Source organism: Panthera onca, chromosome C2, assembly GCF_046562875.1.
Source record: "Panthera onca isolate mPanOnc1 chromosome C2, mPanOnc1 haplotype 2, whole genome shotgun sequence".
Classification (NCBI taxonomy): Eukaryota; Metazoa; Chordata; class Mammalia; order Carnivora; family Felidae; genus Panthera; species Panthera onca.
The window spans coordinates 109,253,278-109,269,307 of NC_138347.1; the positions used below are offsets into that span (position 1 = coordinate 109,253,278).

The 16,030-nt window shown below is 37.9% G+C and overlaps 1 protein-coding gene across 8 annotated transcripts in view; it reads left to right on the forward strand.

Annotated features, from left to right (window-relative positions):
• PLCH1 (phospholipase C eta 1) overlaps nt 1-16,030 on the forward strand; it is a 218,498-nt gene that overhangs the window by 147,369 nt on the left and 55,099 nt on the right. For all 8 annotated transcript variants that reach the window (XM_078432224.1, XM_078432223.1, XM_078432225.1 and 5 more), the window contains 2 exons: nt 9,784-9,877; nt 12,336-12,539. In XM_078432224.1, coding sequence (XP_078288350.1) covers nt 9,784-9,877; nt 12,336-12,539 — 298 coding nt within the window. The remainder of the gene's footprint in view (nt 1-9,783; nt 9,878-12,335; nt 12,540-16,030) is intronic.

Here is a 16,030-nt window from a genome sequence, read left to right on the forward strand (position 1 = left end):
AGAACATTAGACCAGGGGCCTACGAGACCTGTATTCCACATCTTACAAGCTTTTTTGGCTGGAGGATCTTGGGCAGATCATTCATTATCATTTCTGAGCCTTTGTTTCCTTATCTATAAAAGGGAGCTTACATCTACCTTTCCTATCTCACAGTGTCAACTTGGACATTGATCGTAATGATGAATGTGAAGGCCCTTTGACATAGATGTTCAGAAGCACAGCAATGTGACAAATTAAAATTACAATATTTAAAGCTACTGACTTCAAGTTCATTTGGACAAGTGGAAGTAACCTAGTCCATTTGAATAGCAATAGCGGATGTCACTTGCTAAGGGGCATGTGTTTCTGTCCTCCTTTTGGTTACATTGACATTCAACCAGTAGACTTAATTGGGGAAAACAGAAGCCAGTGTTCTATGACATCTGCTTCTGGTGGATAATTACCTGTATCCAGTTTAATTTTCTAAATTAACTCGAAGCTACATATGGGTGTACTCTGAAAGAAAGTTTTAAAAAATTATCATATATCGAGATGCATAAACCATAAAGGAAAATATTAATGTCTTGAAGCTTTAAGTTTATATGTGGTCCAATTTATCAAATGCCATAAAGTTAATGTCTAGCACAAACTAGGTATTTGTAACACACAAAGGGAGAAATAGTGAAATTCCTTAATATGGAAAGTACTGTCACAGGCAGTTGAGGGGAAAAAAATGAATACCCAATAGAAACACAGGCAAAACATTTGAAACATGAAAAATTTCATAAAAACTCAATAAACCTATGAAATTTCACCCTTCATTAGTAATTCAAGTATATATAACAAAATGAAAAGACCATTTTCCACTCACCAGACATATAAAAGTTAAAAAAAAATACTATCAAACGTGGTATCCATTTCTTAGATTTCTAGTGAAGTTGTGGAAGGTATAATCTTTCCATCAGATAGTTTAATTATTAAATTTTATATAATTTATAAGACTTTGACCAATTTGTTTTACTTCTAATAGTTCATTCTAAGGAAATAATTGTGTACAGAAAAAAAAAAGGATGTAAAGTTGTACATTTTATTTATTTATTAAAAAGTTTTTTTTGTTAATGTTTATTTTTGAGAGAGAGAGAGCGAGAGACAGACAGAAACAGAGAGTGAGTCGGGGAGAAGGGGTGGGCAGAGAGAAGAAGAAACAGAATCTGAAGCAGGCTTCTGGCTTTGGGCTGTTAGCACAGAGCCTGATATGGGGCTCAAACTCACGAACCACAAGATCATGACCTGAGCTGAGGTCCGACGCCTGACTGACTGAGCCACCCAGGTGCTCCACTTGTGCATTTTATTTTATTTATTTTTAAATTTTTTTTAAGGTTTATTTATTTTTGAGTGAAAGAGAGTGTGAGTGGGAGAGGGACAGAGAGAGAGAAGGAGATACAGAATTGGAAGCCGGCTCTGAGCTGTCAGCACAGTGCCTGTCATGGGGCTCGAGCTCACCAGTCATGAGATCATAAACTAAGCCGAAGTCGAACACTTAACCGACTGAGCCACCCAGGTGCCCTTTGTGCATTTTAAAATAGAGAAAAATTGCTCCCTCTCTCTCTCTGCCCCTCCCCTGCTCGTACTCTGTCTCTCTCTCTCAAAAATAAATAAAACACATTAAAAAAATTAATAGAGAAAAATTGGACACAATCTAAAATGTGCAGCATCAGAGTCATTGGTTAAGAGTTTTGTGGGATTTTGAATTTTAAAATGGGATTTTCACAATGGAGCAAATTGGAGGCAATTTGACCATTCATATGGCAGTAATTCATTCATTTCTGATGGCATAAAATTGGTGTAGACATCAGAGTATTCAACTTACAGATTTACTCAGTTGTGAAATAAAATATCACTGCTGGCCATATGTGATGTCAGAGATGATCTGAAATCAAATATTGGCCCATGGGTCAGACTTTTATTTCACTGAAGTCCTCTGAAAATTGAATTTATACCTTTGACAGGTCCAAATGCTGTTTGATTACGTCTTTCATTTTTAAAACATGTATGTGCTAAGAGAAATTCTCTCTGTCTTTTATATCCATGAAGAAGTGCCAATTAGAAGAGACCAGCTGGCTGACATTTCTCTTTCATTCTTCCTTGCAACCACAGATAAAGATCACTGACATCCGCTATCTTGTGATTCCAGAGTACTAGGTTTGGTTGAGGTTTTTTGGTTTCATTTTCCCCCCTGTGTTTGCCAAAAGGCAGTCTATGTCTCCTCCAGATTTACTCTCCATTTACCATCAGTCTATGTCTCCTCCAGATTTACTCTCCATTTACCGTCACTGGGGCGGAATGTGTTTCGTATTCAGTGCTTTTTCAGAGTTTTGGTTCCGGAGCTATAATTGGTTTTCATTCCCCCATCCCCCTTGACAGCCTTTCTTAACAAGCCTCTACTCTCTTTCTATCCTTTTGTTTCTTGTGGCTTAAGGCGAGAAGAAGAGAAGGCAGGACTATTGAAGCATCCTTATAGTCTGAAAAACCAGCTAGCTGTTTCCTGAGCACAAAGGCTATCTCCTTGGATAAGCCAAAAGCAGTCTTCTGTTTATGCTTCACTTTCATCTGAAATATACATATGTGTGGTTAATTCCAGGGGAATTTTAAGAGCTTTACTGATCTCATGCTGGAGGGCCTCTTCTTATTGTAACTGCGTTTATCTGACATAGATCTATACATTATCTCATTGTGGCACTTCTAACAGTTGCCCCTTTTGTGTCTTTAAACTCTCCGCTAAAATATTCCCTTGATTCTTCTAATCCAATTACCAGTGTTGTTTGTACCATCTCCCTTCATTATTCTTTACTGAATCCAGAATGATTTCGTGAGAGTCATGGTCATTCTAACCTTACCTCTCTATGATAAATACTTAGAAACTCTTCTTTGCTTATAACTACCCCTTTTGGGGCTAGTGTACCTTTATCTTTTTTTTTTTTTTAACGCATTTTCTTCATCATAAAAGCATTCCTTTAAGAGTCATTCCTGAGTTTCTGTTCATTTACTTAATTATTCACAGTTGAAGCAATTGAGAGACTTTTCAGAGTAATTACATCTTGTAGTATTTTTGCAGCCTTTAATATAGTTCCAAATGGCATTTTTCTGTGAAATAGTCATACCTTCAAATGCTTTGAAAGTTGTGTTTTAATTTCAAGATGAGTTAGAGGTAGCCATTTTGGGGAGGAAAATTCTTACTTATTTGGTTGAAAACTGAAGGGCCATTCACTGAGAAATGTTTCTCCACTCCCTTCTGAAATTAACCAAAAATAAAGGGAAGAGGCTTTTTCTTCTGTATAAAACTATGAGGACAAAGAGAACAGGGGAGGAGACAGGAACAACAAAATCTTGAAATTTGTCTGATTTAAAGGAGACCTCAGAGCACCGAAACTCAAGCCCACAGAGCAGGAAGCCATGAAGTAATTTCATTCGCCCAGGGGAACCCCAGAAAAGCTCAACAATTGAAGTCGTGATGCTCTTGAAAATACGAGATGAGAAGGGGTCAAAAACTCAAGCACTGGTTGGAAGTAGGGCTCTAGATCCTGTCTCCTACTTCTTGCAGCAGAGCAACTGTCCCTCCTCCATCCTGGCCTAAAAGCAAAAGTCAGAACCGGAGAAAGATGGCCCAGAAGGGTCTACACTGAGGCATACCAGGCACACCTGAGTACTGAAAAGATGGGGATTGTGGTAGATAGTCTGTGAATTCCTATATGCATGCCCCTTGGCAAGGTGACTTTGCCTCTCCTCCCATCTGTTTTCCTGTCCCTTTAATCTTGTCTGGCTTCGGGATTTGGTTTGACTAATAGATTGTAGCAGATGTGATGTACAAAGAACCTACGCCTCCGGGAGCCTTGATGATTCCACTTTTGCCCTGTTGGAATTGTGCGACTACCATGTGAGGAAACCAGGCCAAGGTTTTGTGGATGAGACACTACTCAGAGAAAGAGGCCCAGGGCCAACAGCCAGCACCAACCACAGACATGTGAGAGAGGCCCCCTTACACACTGAGCTGTAGTCAGGGGCCCAGGTGCCTATAGGCACTTGAATAACCCGTAGGTGAGAACAGCAAAATAACTGTCCAGCCAAAGCTGGTCCCACTTGGCATCCTGCACAAGTGTGATTTTTAAAACAGTGATTGTTGTTTTTAAGTTTCTAAGTTTGGGTGGCTTGTTTCAGAGCGATAGGTAACGAGTACAGGGGTGAAATGAATGTCTGTGCGCTGTGGGAGAACCATAACCCTCTTCTAACACTCTGCTCCCAGGTTTCTATATAAGGGAAATTACAGGTAGGAAATAGGAGACTATGACAAACTATAGAGGGTTGGATAGTGGCCCCAGAAGATAAGTCCAAGTCTTAACTCCCGGTACCTCTGACTGTAACCTTATTTGGAAATAGGGTCTTGGTAGACATAATTAAATTAAGGATGTTGAGATGAGATAATGCTAAATTTAGAGTGGACCCTAAATCCAATGATGAGTGCTCTTACAAGTGACAGAAAAGAGGATCCAGACACACAGAAGAAGGCCATGGAGGCAGAGGCTGTACTTACGAAGCCCCCAAGCCAAGAAATGCCACGGTTTGCCAGCAGCCACCAGATGCAAGGAGGGAGGCATGGAACAGATTCTCCCTCAGGGTCTCCAGAGGGAACCAACTCTACCCACACCTGGAATTTGGACTTCTGGTCTCAAGAGCTATGAGAGAATGAATTTCTATTGTTTTAAGCCAAGTTGGCGGTAATTTGTTACAGCAGCCCTAGGAAACTAATATACCAGTCCCAGGAAAACCCCCAAAATCTGAAGATATAGGCATCAGACATCTAATAAAATAGTTCAGACAGGGAATTCTACAGCGAGCCCCCTAGTCACTCAGCTCTGCTCGTGAATACAGAGCTTCCAACCAATTTATTACTGACTTTATTTTAAATATGTTTTTCAATAGCTAATTTTAAAATGGGTTTTAAATAGCCAAGGCTTACCACATGTTTGAGGAAATCCTCGACCATAAAATACAGAGACCAAGGTAAACAAATAGCATTGAGAAACTTGGAGGAAATAGAGGCAATGCAGGGAGAAGGAAATTTTAAAAACTGCCCTTAACATCAGAGTGATGAAACAGAAAATTGCAGCCACAAAGCAAGAGCAGTATGCTGTGGGAAAAGATGGTTCTGAGGAAAAAAAGAGCAGAGAAGTAAACTCAATAAGTGGCTTAGAAGATAAAGAAAACATTGCCCGTAAAATAGAACAAACACAAAGAAATGAAAAGTAGAAAGAAAAGATAAGGAAATAGTGAATTGATTCAGAAAGCCCACTCTGAATAATCAGAGGTACAGAAAAAAGAACAAATAGAAGGGAGATTATAAAATAAATCATACAAAAAATGACTAGCATGGAAAGGTAGAACTCTCTAGACTAGCAGGGCCACTCAGTGCCAAGCACACTGGATGTAAAAAGAGACCAATGATAATGAAATTTCACAAAGCCAAGGGTAGAGTAAAATCCTAAAAGTTTGCAGAAAGAGAGAGGGAAAAAAGCGCTGATCCAATTAATGAGCAAAGGCAGGTCCTGTAAAAGGAGTAGATTCACTATGGCATCAGACTTCTCAACAGCACCTCTGGAAACCAAAAACATGGGAGCAATGATTTCTGACTTAGAATTTTCTACCTGGTGAATCTGTCAACTGAACGTGCGTGCAGAGTAAAACACACATGAAAGAACACAGAAATACAAGCAAGAAATAAATAATTTACTTTCTGAGTACTCTCTGATGAGAATGACAGAATGAAGTCAGAACAAAACCTGAATAAAGTGCTGAATCCCACCAACCTGGAAGAAGGACGACCTTTATAGGGGATAAAAAATTGGAATTCATGGATTGTTGTCTTGGTAATCGAGACACCATTACCATCATGAGGAAGAATTTATGAGAGGACACTAAAAATTAACCAAATGGGTAGAAATAGCAGCAATTAACAAACTGAAAACAAAAAATGTTCAAGAAACACAGTCATTATTCAATAGACTCAATGTCCAACACTTGCATAATCAGAATAATTCAACACTGAATAGCAATTAAATTAAAAAATTAAGATATAACTATCCTAGGTGGAGGGGTAGAGGGAAAAAGTTAGTTTTGCTGGCTCAAACAAGCTAAATTTTTTATCCAACACAATAAAAACATCCATAGATAATGCTTAAGGTGTATAAAAATAGAAAATAGCATCATTAACATAACAATTCGGAATATAAAGACTCCTTCCAACAGAAATATCTAGAAATGTTGACATTATTTTTTTTGGAGAGTGATTATCCATATAGGAGGGGAAATTCTGCTTTCAATCATAAGCTTCTTGGTTTTGATTTACTTAATTATGAATATATATTACTTTGATAAAAATGAAAAGAGTTTAGCAATATTAAAATTCTGTGCAAATTATACTATGATTTTGGATTTGGTGTGCTTTGGGAATCATAGCTATAAGAAATATAATTATTTACTTCTGACTTTGTTTTGAAATTCATACTCACTGTCAGAGCTTTGCCAGATAACTTATAAGAAGTCTGAGGATAAAATGTTAGTATCAGAATACTACTGTTATATAGGGATCTATGACTTTGGTTTCTACAACTAGGCCACCTGAAGTGGATTGACCTTTAATATGAGGGCCAGTTAGTCTTTTTTGGATGAGATTAAAGTATTATAGCAAACTAGGACAAGAGAATGGAGTCCAACCTGGAATAATCAAGGAAGTCAAATTATAGTAACTGACTTGACAGTTTAAAGCATCTCAAAAAATAAGAAGATTCAGGAGTTTCAGCTATATTGAAAAAAACAATCCGTTTTGAAAGTTAGCGTTTCGATTTTTCAGTAGAGATGAAGAAAAACACCCAGACAATAGGTATAATGTAAAAGTAAAGGCTTTGGATTTGAAGTCAGAAGAATGAAATTTGAACCTTGATTTTGCCTCCTGTTAGTTTTGTGACTTTGAGATAGTGAACCTTTTCTAGCATAGATTTGCATATTTTAAAATGGGAATAAAAACACCACGTTTATGAGACTGTTGTAAGAACTATTTAAGATTTTATGTGTAAAAGCTCTTTATAAACTGCACAGCATTGGCTACATTATTTAAATGTAAAGAATCATTGTTAAATCCAGGATTTTTAAAGCAGTCTTAGCACCACTTGCCTGGTATAGTAAGAAGAGTCCTTCATGTTGGAAACAGCAAGTGGCTCAGATACTGATAGCAAACAGAACTTTCAAATAAACTTCATGAGAAATAGGAGTAGAGTAGGGAGAAGTTCTTTTCCATTTCACCTTATTAGCTATGTGGTATAGGGAGCAAAACAAAGGGGAAAGAAACAGTAAAGAGCATTAACCTACGTCGAACCTTCTTTCATACAGTAGAATTTCACAATGGCTTTTTAAGTAAGGTCCGAAAAATTCAGTTTTGTGAAATGCCGGATTTTGCTATTGGGAGTTATTTAAATTAGACCAGGAGTTGGGGGAAGGAGGGAAACTGATTGACATGTATGTTTCATTTCTCATTATTATGGGGTTTTACTGTATTTCACTGAGTTAATCCTTAATACTTGAATTTTGATAGGAAGTGGATTATTTCCCATTTATTGTTATATAATTCCCAGAGAATTGTGAGCTTCCTAGAATGCCTACTGATATTTTCATCAATTTATTGAATACTTCTCGAATAGGATGCTTTTTGTTAACATGTTCTGCCTGTATCTTGAAGCAATAACATGTTCTCTGCTCAACTGCAATTAGTTTTATCCCAGGATGATATTTTTGATGTTTGTTACATCAAACATGGGCTCCTGGTAGACCTAAGTCTAGGACAAGGCCCCTACATCTCTGAACAAACAGCCTCATAAACCAAATAATTGCAGTGTAAACTCAGGCTTCCCATGGCACGTGAATTTTATTTTATTTTTTTTATCAATTTTTTAAAATGTTTACTTATTTATTTTTGAGAGAAAGAGAGAGAACAAGTAAGTAGGGGAGGGACAGAGAGAGAGGGAGACACAGAATCTGAAGCAGGCTCCAGGCTCCGGGCTGTCAGCACAGAGTCTGGCGTGGGGCTCCAACCCACAAACTGTGAGATCATGACTTGAGCTGAAGTCAGACGCTTAACCAACTGAAATAACCAGGCACCCCAATTTTATAAAATTTTGTGAGAAATTACTTATTTTTTAGATTGCATGTGATAGTATATAGCAGGCAAATTAATGAGCTGCTTAAAGCCTGACTAGGTCAGTAGAGTTTTTACAGGTATCATGATTTCATTTATTTTGTGGTATTTTCTGGTGTTGTCTGGTAATATAAGCCTCTGAATGTAGGAAGGATTGTAAAATTTGCTCAATGGATGCATCAGCCATTGTGCAGCTAGTTTGGGGGCGGGGAGGGGAAGCATTCTATGTTATTTCAAGCCAGCAAAAAACCAAAAAAACAAAAAACAAAAAACAACAACAACAACTGCAAAACAAAGCTTTTGTTCCCCTGCAGAAGGTTTAAGTGCTGTTTAAACTGTTTAGACAGGGGCGCCTGGGTGGCTCAGTCGGTTAGGCGTCCAACTTCACCCCAGGTCATGATCTCGCGTTTCATGAGTTCAAGCCCCGCGTCGGGCTCTGTGCTGACAGCTCAGAGCCTGGAGCCTGCTTTGGATTCTGTGTCTCCCCTTCTCTCTTCCCCTCCCCTGCTTGTGCTCTCTGTCTCTCAAAAAAATGAATAAATATTTAAAAAAAATTTTTAAACTGTTTAGACAAATGAGATTTCACTAAAACATAAGCATCAAACCTAAGAGATAATAGAATATTTGAGAAATATTGAGAAGTGGCTCACAAGATTAGCTTTCTCTATCACTGTTCATTAGTATTTTTAAATGTCACTGTTAGACTGTGGGACTCAATGGAATTTTGATCAAAATATCACACCCTTCATGTTGCTATTTAATAATTATTCCTGAAGAGTGTACCTTGCCCAGTGACACTAAGTATGTGTGTTCATGCAGCAAACTTGAGAAAGCCTCAATAATAATAGCATGCACTGCTTCTTTGATGTCACACGTTAATAGTAATGCATTTCATTTTCACAACTACCTTATAAGGTAGCCACAGAGAAGGTAAGTGACTAGTTCAAGATCCCGCTGTTAATAATATGAGATGGCTAATTGGGACAAAAGCCATCTAACTCCAGAGTACTTTGTTATGCTAGCTGCTTCATGTAGGTTTTTGGTTTTATTTTCTCTTGCCAACCTTTGTGATCTTGAATCACCATGGCAGATTGCTCTTGTGATTCAGTGGAAAGATCTGTAGATATGTACACCCATGAGTGGATTTACCTAGAACATCCTGTTTTGTCAGGGGATCATTTTCTTTCTGTATGTATTTATGATTAGCAAACTGTGGTGTTTGTGTAGAAAACATTAATTTGCAAATAGCTACTAGCTTATAGTAAGTAGATTTTAACAGTGGATTTGCACTGATTATTGATTTAATTTTATTAATTTTGCTTCATGGAATACATTTGTCTATTACTTGAAGGGATGTTTTCACTGATTAAATCTGAAGGGTAACATGGTAAGATTCAGATCATTTTCTAAAGATAAAGTTGCTATGACACTAGTAATCTCAAATAATGCTCATTAAATCACTTTGCACTATATCATGAATACTTAAGCAATGTGCCTTTTTAGCATAGAAGAAAACATCTCATGGAATTGCAGGTACTCTACTAATGTTTTGTTTTGTTTAGATGAACAATGTGACAACAGACTATTGTCTTGACATCATAAGGAAATTTGAAGTTTCAGAAGAAAATAAGACGAAAAATGTTCTTGGCATAGAAGGTAAAATAACTAATTTCTTAATTTCTCATTTTTCAGTTCAGTTTGCTAAGTTAAATTCTAGCAAAATTTTTAGTAAAAGAAGTCAGGAGATATTCATGGATTACAGGTGATTCAAATAAAACTCACAAAACAACATATTTTCCTATAAAACAGATGCCATGCTATTGCTATTTCTCTTACTTTGGCAATGATCATATGCATATTCTACTCTAAGCAAGTCAACCTGATGCCACCATGTGGGTGATAGATGCCAAGAAATATTTGGACTTCTCTCAAATGGCAAATTTTGGAAAGAGATTCAACCTGGTGATTTCAAAAAAGGAAATTTGGTCTTCAAATAACTAATCTATGACATTAGTGACTTTGAAAGTACAGGTTTCTTTAAAAATCTTGGCAATGAACTTTTTTTTACCTAGTTGGTAGCAGTGGAGATATTGTTGGAGCCACAAATTTTGTTAATACAGCTACTTCATTATATAGTTGAGGAAAGTGAAGCTCTCAAAGAAATTAAGTAATTTGCCCAGAGTTATATACTTAGAATGTAGCTTCAAGGATCTTGCACATAAATGTGAATATAGCTACATGTATGTGTAAGTTATATATACTTAAAATACGTGGGGAAATAAATTTCAGGCTGCTACCCAAGAGAAGAACAAATTTCAGGCAGAACCAATAATCTAATGAAGGACCGCCAAGGCCCCCCATTGCCCTCAAGACCATCCAAAGCCATGGTTTATCTTACTGTTTTTGATTCCTGGCCCCCCCCCCCCCCCCCCCACACACACACACACACTGGTTTCAGGCTTAGTGTGGACAAGGAGGTTTGGTACCACATGTTTACTTCCTGCGGTGGAGGGTAATTAAAAGAAAGGAATAATTTAAAACTTATATATATTAAGAAACATTTTAAAACACCTAGAGAAGAGAAACTAATTTGGGCCTTTTCTTTACCAAGAAATGAATGTTTTGCTTGGTGGGCCCCCTAAAATGGAATTAAACATGATTTCTACATTATTGTCATAAAGATAGGCATGAAGAAATTCTCCAGAGTCTCAGAGGATATTTACAGATACAGATACAGTTTCTTGAAGACTTGAAGCAATTTAACCTGATAAATTGGAATGTCATTCTACTTAAGTACTTGTGGTCATTCAAGTATTTATTCATGTATTAATGAATGCCTCTTCTACCTAGGTATTATGTTTTGAAAAACTGTAGAAAAACTGATCGGGTTTTCTACAAAATTGTTTGTTTGAGTATAGCTGATACACAGTGCTACACTAGTTCTGGGGGTATATCTTAGTGATTTTACAAATGTATAGCTTATGCTATGTGTAGCTACTGTCTGTCTTATTACGTCGCTATTACAATATCATTGACTCTAATCCTTAAGCTGCGCTTTTATTCCTATGACTTGTTAATTCCATAACTGGAAGCCTGGACCTCCCTCTCCCCTTCACCCATTTTGTCCAACCCCTCATCCCCCTCCCCTCTGGCAACCATCACTTTGTTGTCTGTATTTCTGCATAATCTTTAAACATTATTTTAAAGTTACAAATGTGCTAGCTATTCGCAGCATCTTCCGAAACCAATTTCAAAGTCAAATAACCACACTCTCAATTTAGGCTGTGCCTAACTTTTGACCTATTACTTCACCCATGGCACTAACAGTACTGTTTTTTAAATGAATAACTTATCAAACTGATGGTGGCACAGTGTATCACTTTGTGTAAAAATTGCTTTAACACTGCATCAGTAACCCATTAGATCATGCTGCATAATCCTAGCTTGAGTTCAGTAGCTATTGAATGGCTTTGGAGTAAGCCCTCTCTCATACTCAATCAAAATTCTTGAAAAGCCTACTTATTTTTCTGTAGGTTATGTTCACATTGCTATTCCCCAGTCATGTTTCAGTTTTTAACACTATTTGACCTGAATCAAATCTCTCATTGCCTTAGTATTCCTCATAGTACCTGTCCTGAGTGTAAGTAAGTAAGATAATCATAAAAACATACTTTAATTAAAAAAAATTTTTTTTAAATGTTTATTGATTTTTGAGAGAGAAAGAGAGAGACAGAGTGTGAAGTGGGGAGAAGCAGAGAGAGAGAGGGAGACCCAGAATCCAAAGCAGGCTCTAGGCTCTGAGCTGTCAGCACAGAGCCTGAACTGATTTTTTAATGTTTATTTTTTGAGAGAGAAATAGAGCATGAGTGGGGAAGGGGCAAAGACAGAGGGAGACACAGAATCTGAAGCAGGCTCCAGGCTCTGAGCACAGAGCCTGACGTGGGGCCCGAACTCATGAACCATGAGATCATGACCTGAGCCAAAGTTGGACGCTTAACCAACTGAGCCACCCAGGTGCCCTGCTATGAACATACTTTGATCTCTGTTGTCCCTGATGGAGTCAGTTAAGTACACTTTGAAAGCTAAAGTACTTTACTCTCTCTTTCTTCCAAAGGGTTCACGAACTTCATGCGTAGTCCTGCTTGTGACATATTTAATCCATTGCACCATGAAGTGTACCAGGACATGGATCAGCCTCTGTGCAACTACTACATCGCTTCCTCTCACAACACATACCTGACGGGGGACCAGCTCCTTTCCCAGTCCAAAGTGGACATGTACGCACGGGTGCTACAAGAGGGCTGTCGCTGTGTGGAAGGTTTGTGCTTCGTCTGAGCTCTGCTGTGTGTTGATGGAGACTTAAAATATGTACTCACACTAATCAGAACCATTTTTCTGCTTATTGTAGAGTCATTCTTTACTCATGATGCTCTCTGGATCCTCCTTATTATCCAATCAGGAGGAGAGAGAGAGGGATGTACTAGAAGTTAGGAAGCACACCTTCAGTTGCTAAAAAATTGTGATGAAAATGAAAGTTTTCCTAGAAAGATTTTTTTTAATTTAAACAATGACAAAGATAGTTCAGGATAACTTTTTTTTTTTTTTTGAGACACTTCATCAGTCAGCAACATTTATTAAATTTCTTGTGGGGTCTTGATTGTGAGGACACAGATATAGGACATGGTTTCTGCCTTCAAGGAGCTGACAATCTTATAGACTGGGTGGCCATTAAAAACAGTAGTACAACATGAGAATTCCTCCAGGAAAATCATACACATATTGAGAAGTGTTGGTACAAAGAGTAAGATGTGAAATAAAATGCAATGAGAAATAGGTAGGCTGGGAAAATAAACTTGGGTCAGTCATAAAGAGGTAAAGGATTTGAGTGCTGTAGTGAGAAATTTCAGCTCTAGCTTTTGGTAACGGGTTCATTGAAAGGTTTTCATACATATGGTGATATGATCAGACTTGCAGTTTAGAAAGATCATTTGGGTCACTATGTGGGAGGACAAGTTTTTTAGAATATGTGTTTGTGGCAGGGAAGAAGAGTGAAGCTAGATAGAGCAAAGAGAATGGTAGGAAGGCTATTACAGTGATTCCAAGGAAGGGTTCACTGGACCGAGTGAGTTGGAGAGACAATTGCGTAGATATTAAAGAAGTAAACTCAGCAGGACCCAATGCAAGAAGTAAAGGATGTAAGGAATGAGGGTGAGAGCTGTAGTAAATGAATGGTGCCCTCACATTATGTGGGAAATCTGGGGGGAAGAGCATTAACGAGTTCAGTTTTCCATCAGTTGAGTTTATAGTGACTTTGTAACATTTACGTGGACATTTTTATCAGTCGGTTGGATAATAATATCTGAACTCAATGGAAAGATCCAGGCAAGATAAAGATAATTTAATTCTGTGTTTTACTTTTGTATTTCTGTATGAATGTATGAATGTATGTATGTATGTATGTATTTATTTATTTATTTATAGAACGAGACCACGAATTGGGGAGAGGGTCAGAGGGAGAGAGAGGGAGAATGAATCTTAAGCAGGCTCCATGCTCAGTGTGGAGCCTGATATGGGCCTCGATCCCACAATGCTGGTATCATGACCCGAGCTGAAATCTAGAGTTGGACACTCAACTGACTGAGCCACCCAGGCACTCCACAATTCTGAGTTTTGTATGTGATATTTGAGATCATGAAAGTGTACAAGATCACTACAGAGATGAGTGGACAAGTGAATGAGGCCTGAGTAGTGAAGTGATCCAGCATTTAGATGTAGGAAGAGCAAGGTTAACCAATGGGGATTAACTTAGAATGGTCACTGGGTCCTAAGGGATGAAATGGTCATAAATTTCCCATGTAACAGAAAAGTAAAATAAGGTAAAAATTAATTATCCAATCTGGTTGCATTTAACAGCTAGGAGGTTATTGGTGTCTTAAAAAAATTTTTTTTAATGTTTTATTTATTTTTGAGAGTGAGGGTAGGAGCAGGATTAGGGGAGGGACAGAGAGAGAAGGGAACAGAATATCCGAAGCGGGCTCTGGGCTGATAGCAGCAAGCCTGATATGGGGCTAGAACTCACAAACTGTGAGATCATGTCCTGAGCTGATGTTGGATGCTCAACCAGCTGAGCCACCCAGATGCCTCTGGTGTCTTTTGATAGATAGTTTTGGTGACATGTTAGTGAGAAGTTGGGGGTAGCTAATCTGCTATGGGTTAGTCACTTGGCATTTTTCTGCAGTAGAAGAAAACTGGATGATACAAGTTTGGGAGATTTTGACACTTGGAAGAAGAGAAAATGAGGACACAGGTTTTGTTTTTAGATGGGATAAGGGGACCAGATTTTGAAAGGGTTCATGTCTGATAGCCTGTCTTTTCTCTGGGATGAGAGCATCATCTACTAAGTGTAAAGTGAGTGGAAGTTAGCTTGGAGGCTTAAGAAGATCAACAAACAACGGGAGAGGAGTTGACAAGATAAACTGGGAAAGTTCCTAGCTAGTTTCAAAAACAGTCTTAAAACAGTCTGTTTGTTATACAAGATCTGCATGTTTAGATTCCTCCCACCTCACTCCCATCAGATTAGATATAGGAGCAGTGAAGATAGATTATAAAATTGATCCATGCCTCTAGATTTCTAGGTCATATAAAATATCTTCAAGGTGTTGGTGAGCACTCTTAAGTAGTCAGTAGGTCGGTGAGTCTAAGAAAGGAAAATAAATGAATAAGGGGCCATTAATGAGGTAAGGAAACTAGAAAACTCCAAGAAATAGAAATATGGGGAAAGTTGTCATCACACACACACAAAAGAAGAGCAGAGAGTTGTTATCACAGAGCGCGGGCTTTTGGACGTAGTTACAGGTGACGACTGTATCCAGGGTGTGTCATGGGTGGGCATGAATGAAGTAGAGTGAGGATGGGACTGTTAGCATTGGAGAGGTCAAAAGTAAAAAGATGGAGTAAGTTGCCCACCTGTACTTTTACCTCACAAAGGATGTTGACAGGTAGATTAAATGTTAAAAATTTTAAAGATTAACAGTTGGAGATTAAAAACTAAGCCAGATATTTAAATGCAAAAAAAAAAAAAATACTATAGGAAAGACGCTTGGAAGATTACAGAAAGGTAGAGTTGGATAAAGTGAGGTTCAAAAGTAAGGAGATTTTTTTTTTCTTAATGGATGTAGGAGAAAAAATGTTTAAAAATAGCAATAAAGGCCTAGAGAAAAATTAAAAATAGATCTACCCTGTGACCCAGCAATAGCACTGTTAGGAATTTACCCAAGGGATACAGGACTGCTGATGCATAGGGGCACTTGTACCCAATGTTTATGGCAGCACTTTCAACAATATCCAAATTATGGAAAGAGCCTAAATGTCCATCAACTGATGAATGGATAAAGAAATTGTGGTTTACATATACAATGGAATACTACGTGGTAATGAGAAAGAATGAAATATGGCCTTTTGTAGCAACGTGGATGGAACTGGAGTGTTATGCTAAGTGAAATAAGTCATACAGAGAAGGACAGATACCATATGTTTTCACTCTTACGTGGATCCTGAGAAACTTAACAGAAGACCATGGGGGAGGGGAAGAAAAAAAAAAAGTTAGAGAGGGAGGGAGCCAAAACATAAGAGACTTAAAAACTGAGAACAAACTGAGGGTTGATGCCGGATGGGTACTGAGGAGGGCACCTGTTGGGATGAGCACTGGGTGTTGTATGGAAACCAATTTGACAATAAATTTCATATTTAAAAAAAATAAACAAATTAGACATAAAAATTAAAAAAAAAAGCCCTAGAGAATGACTCTTG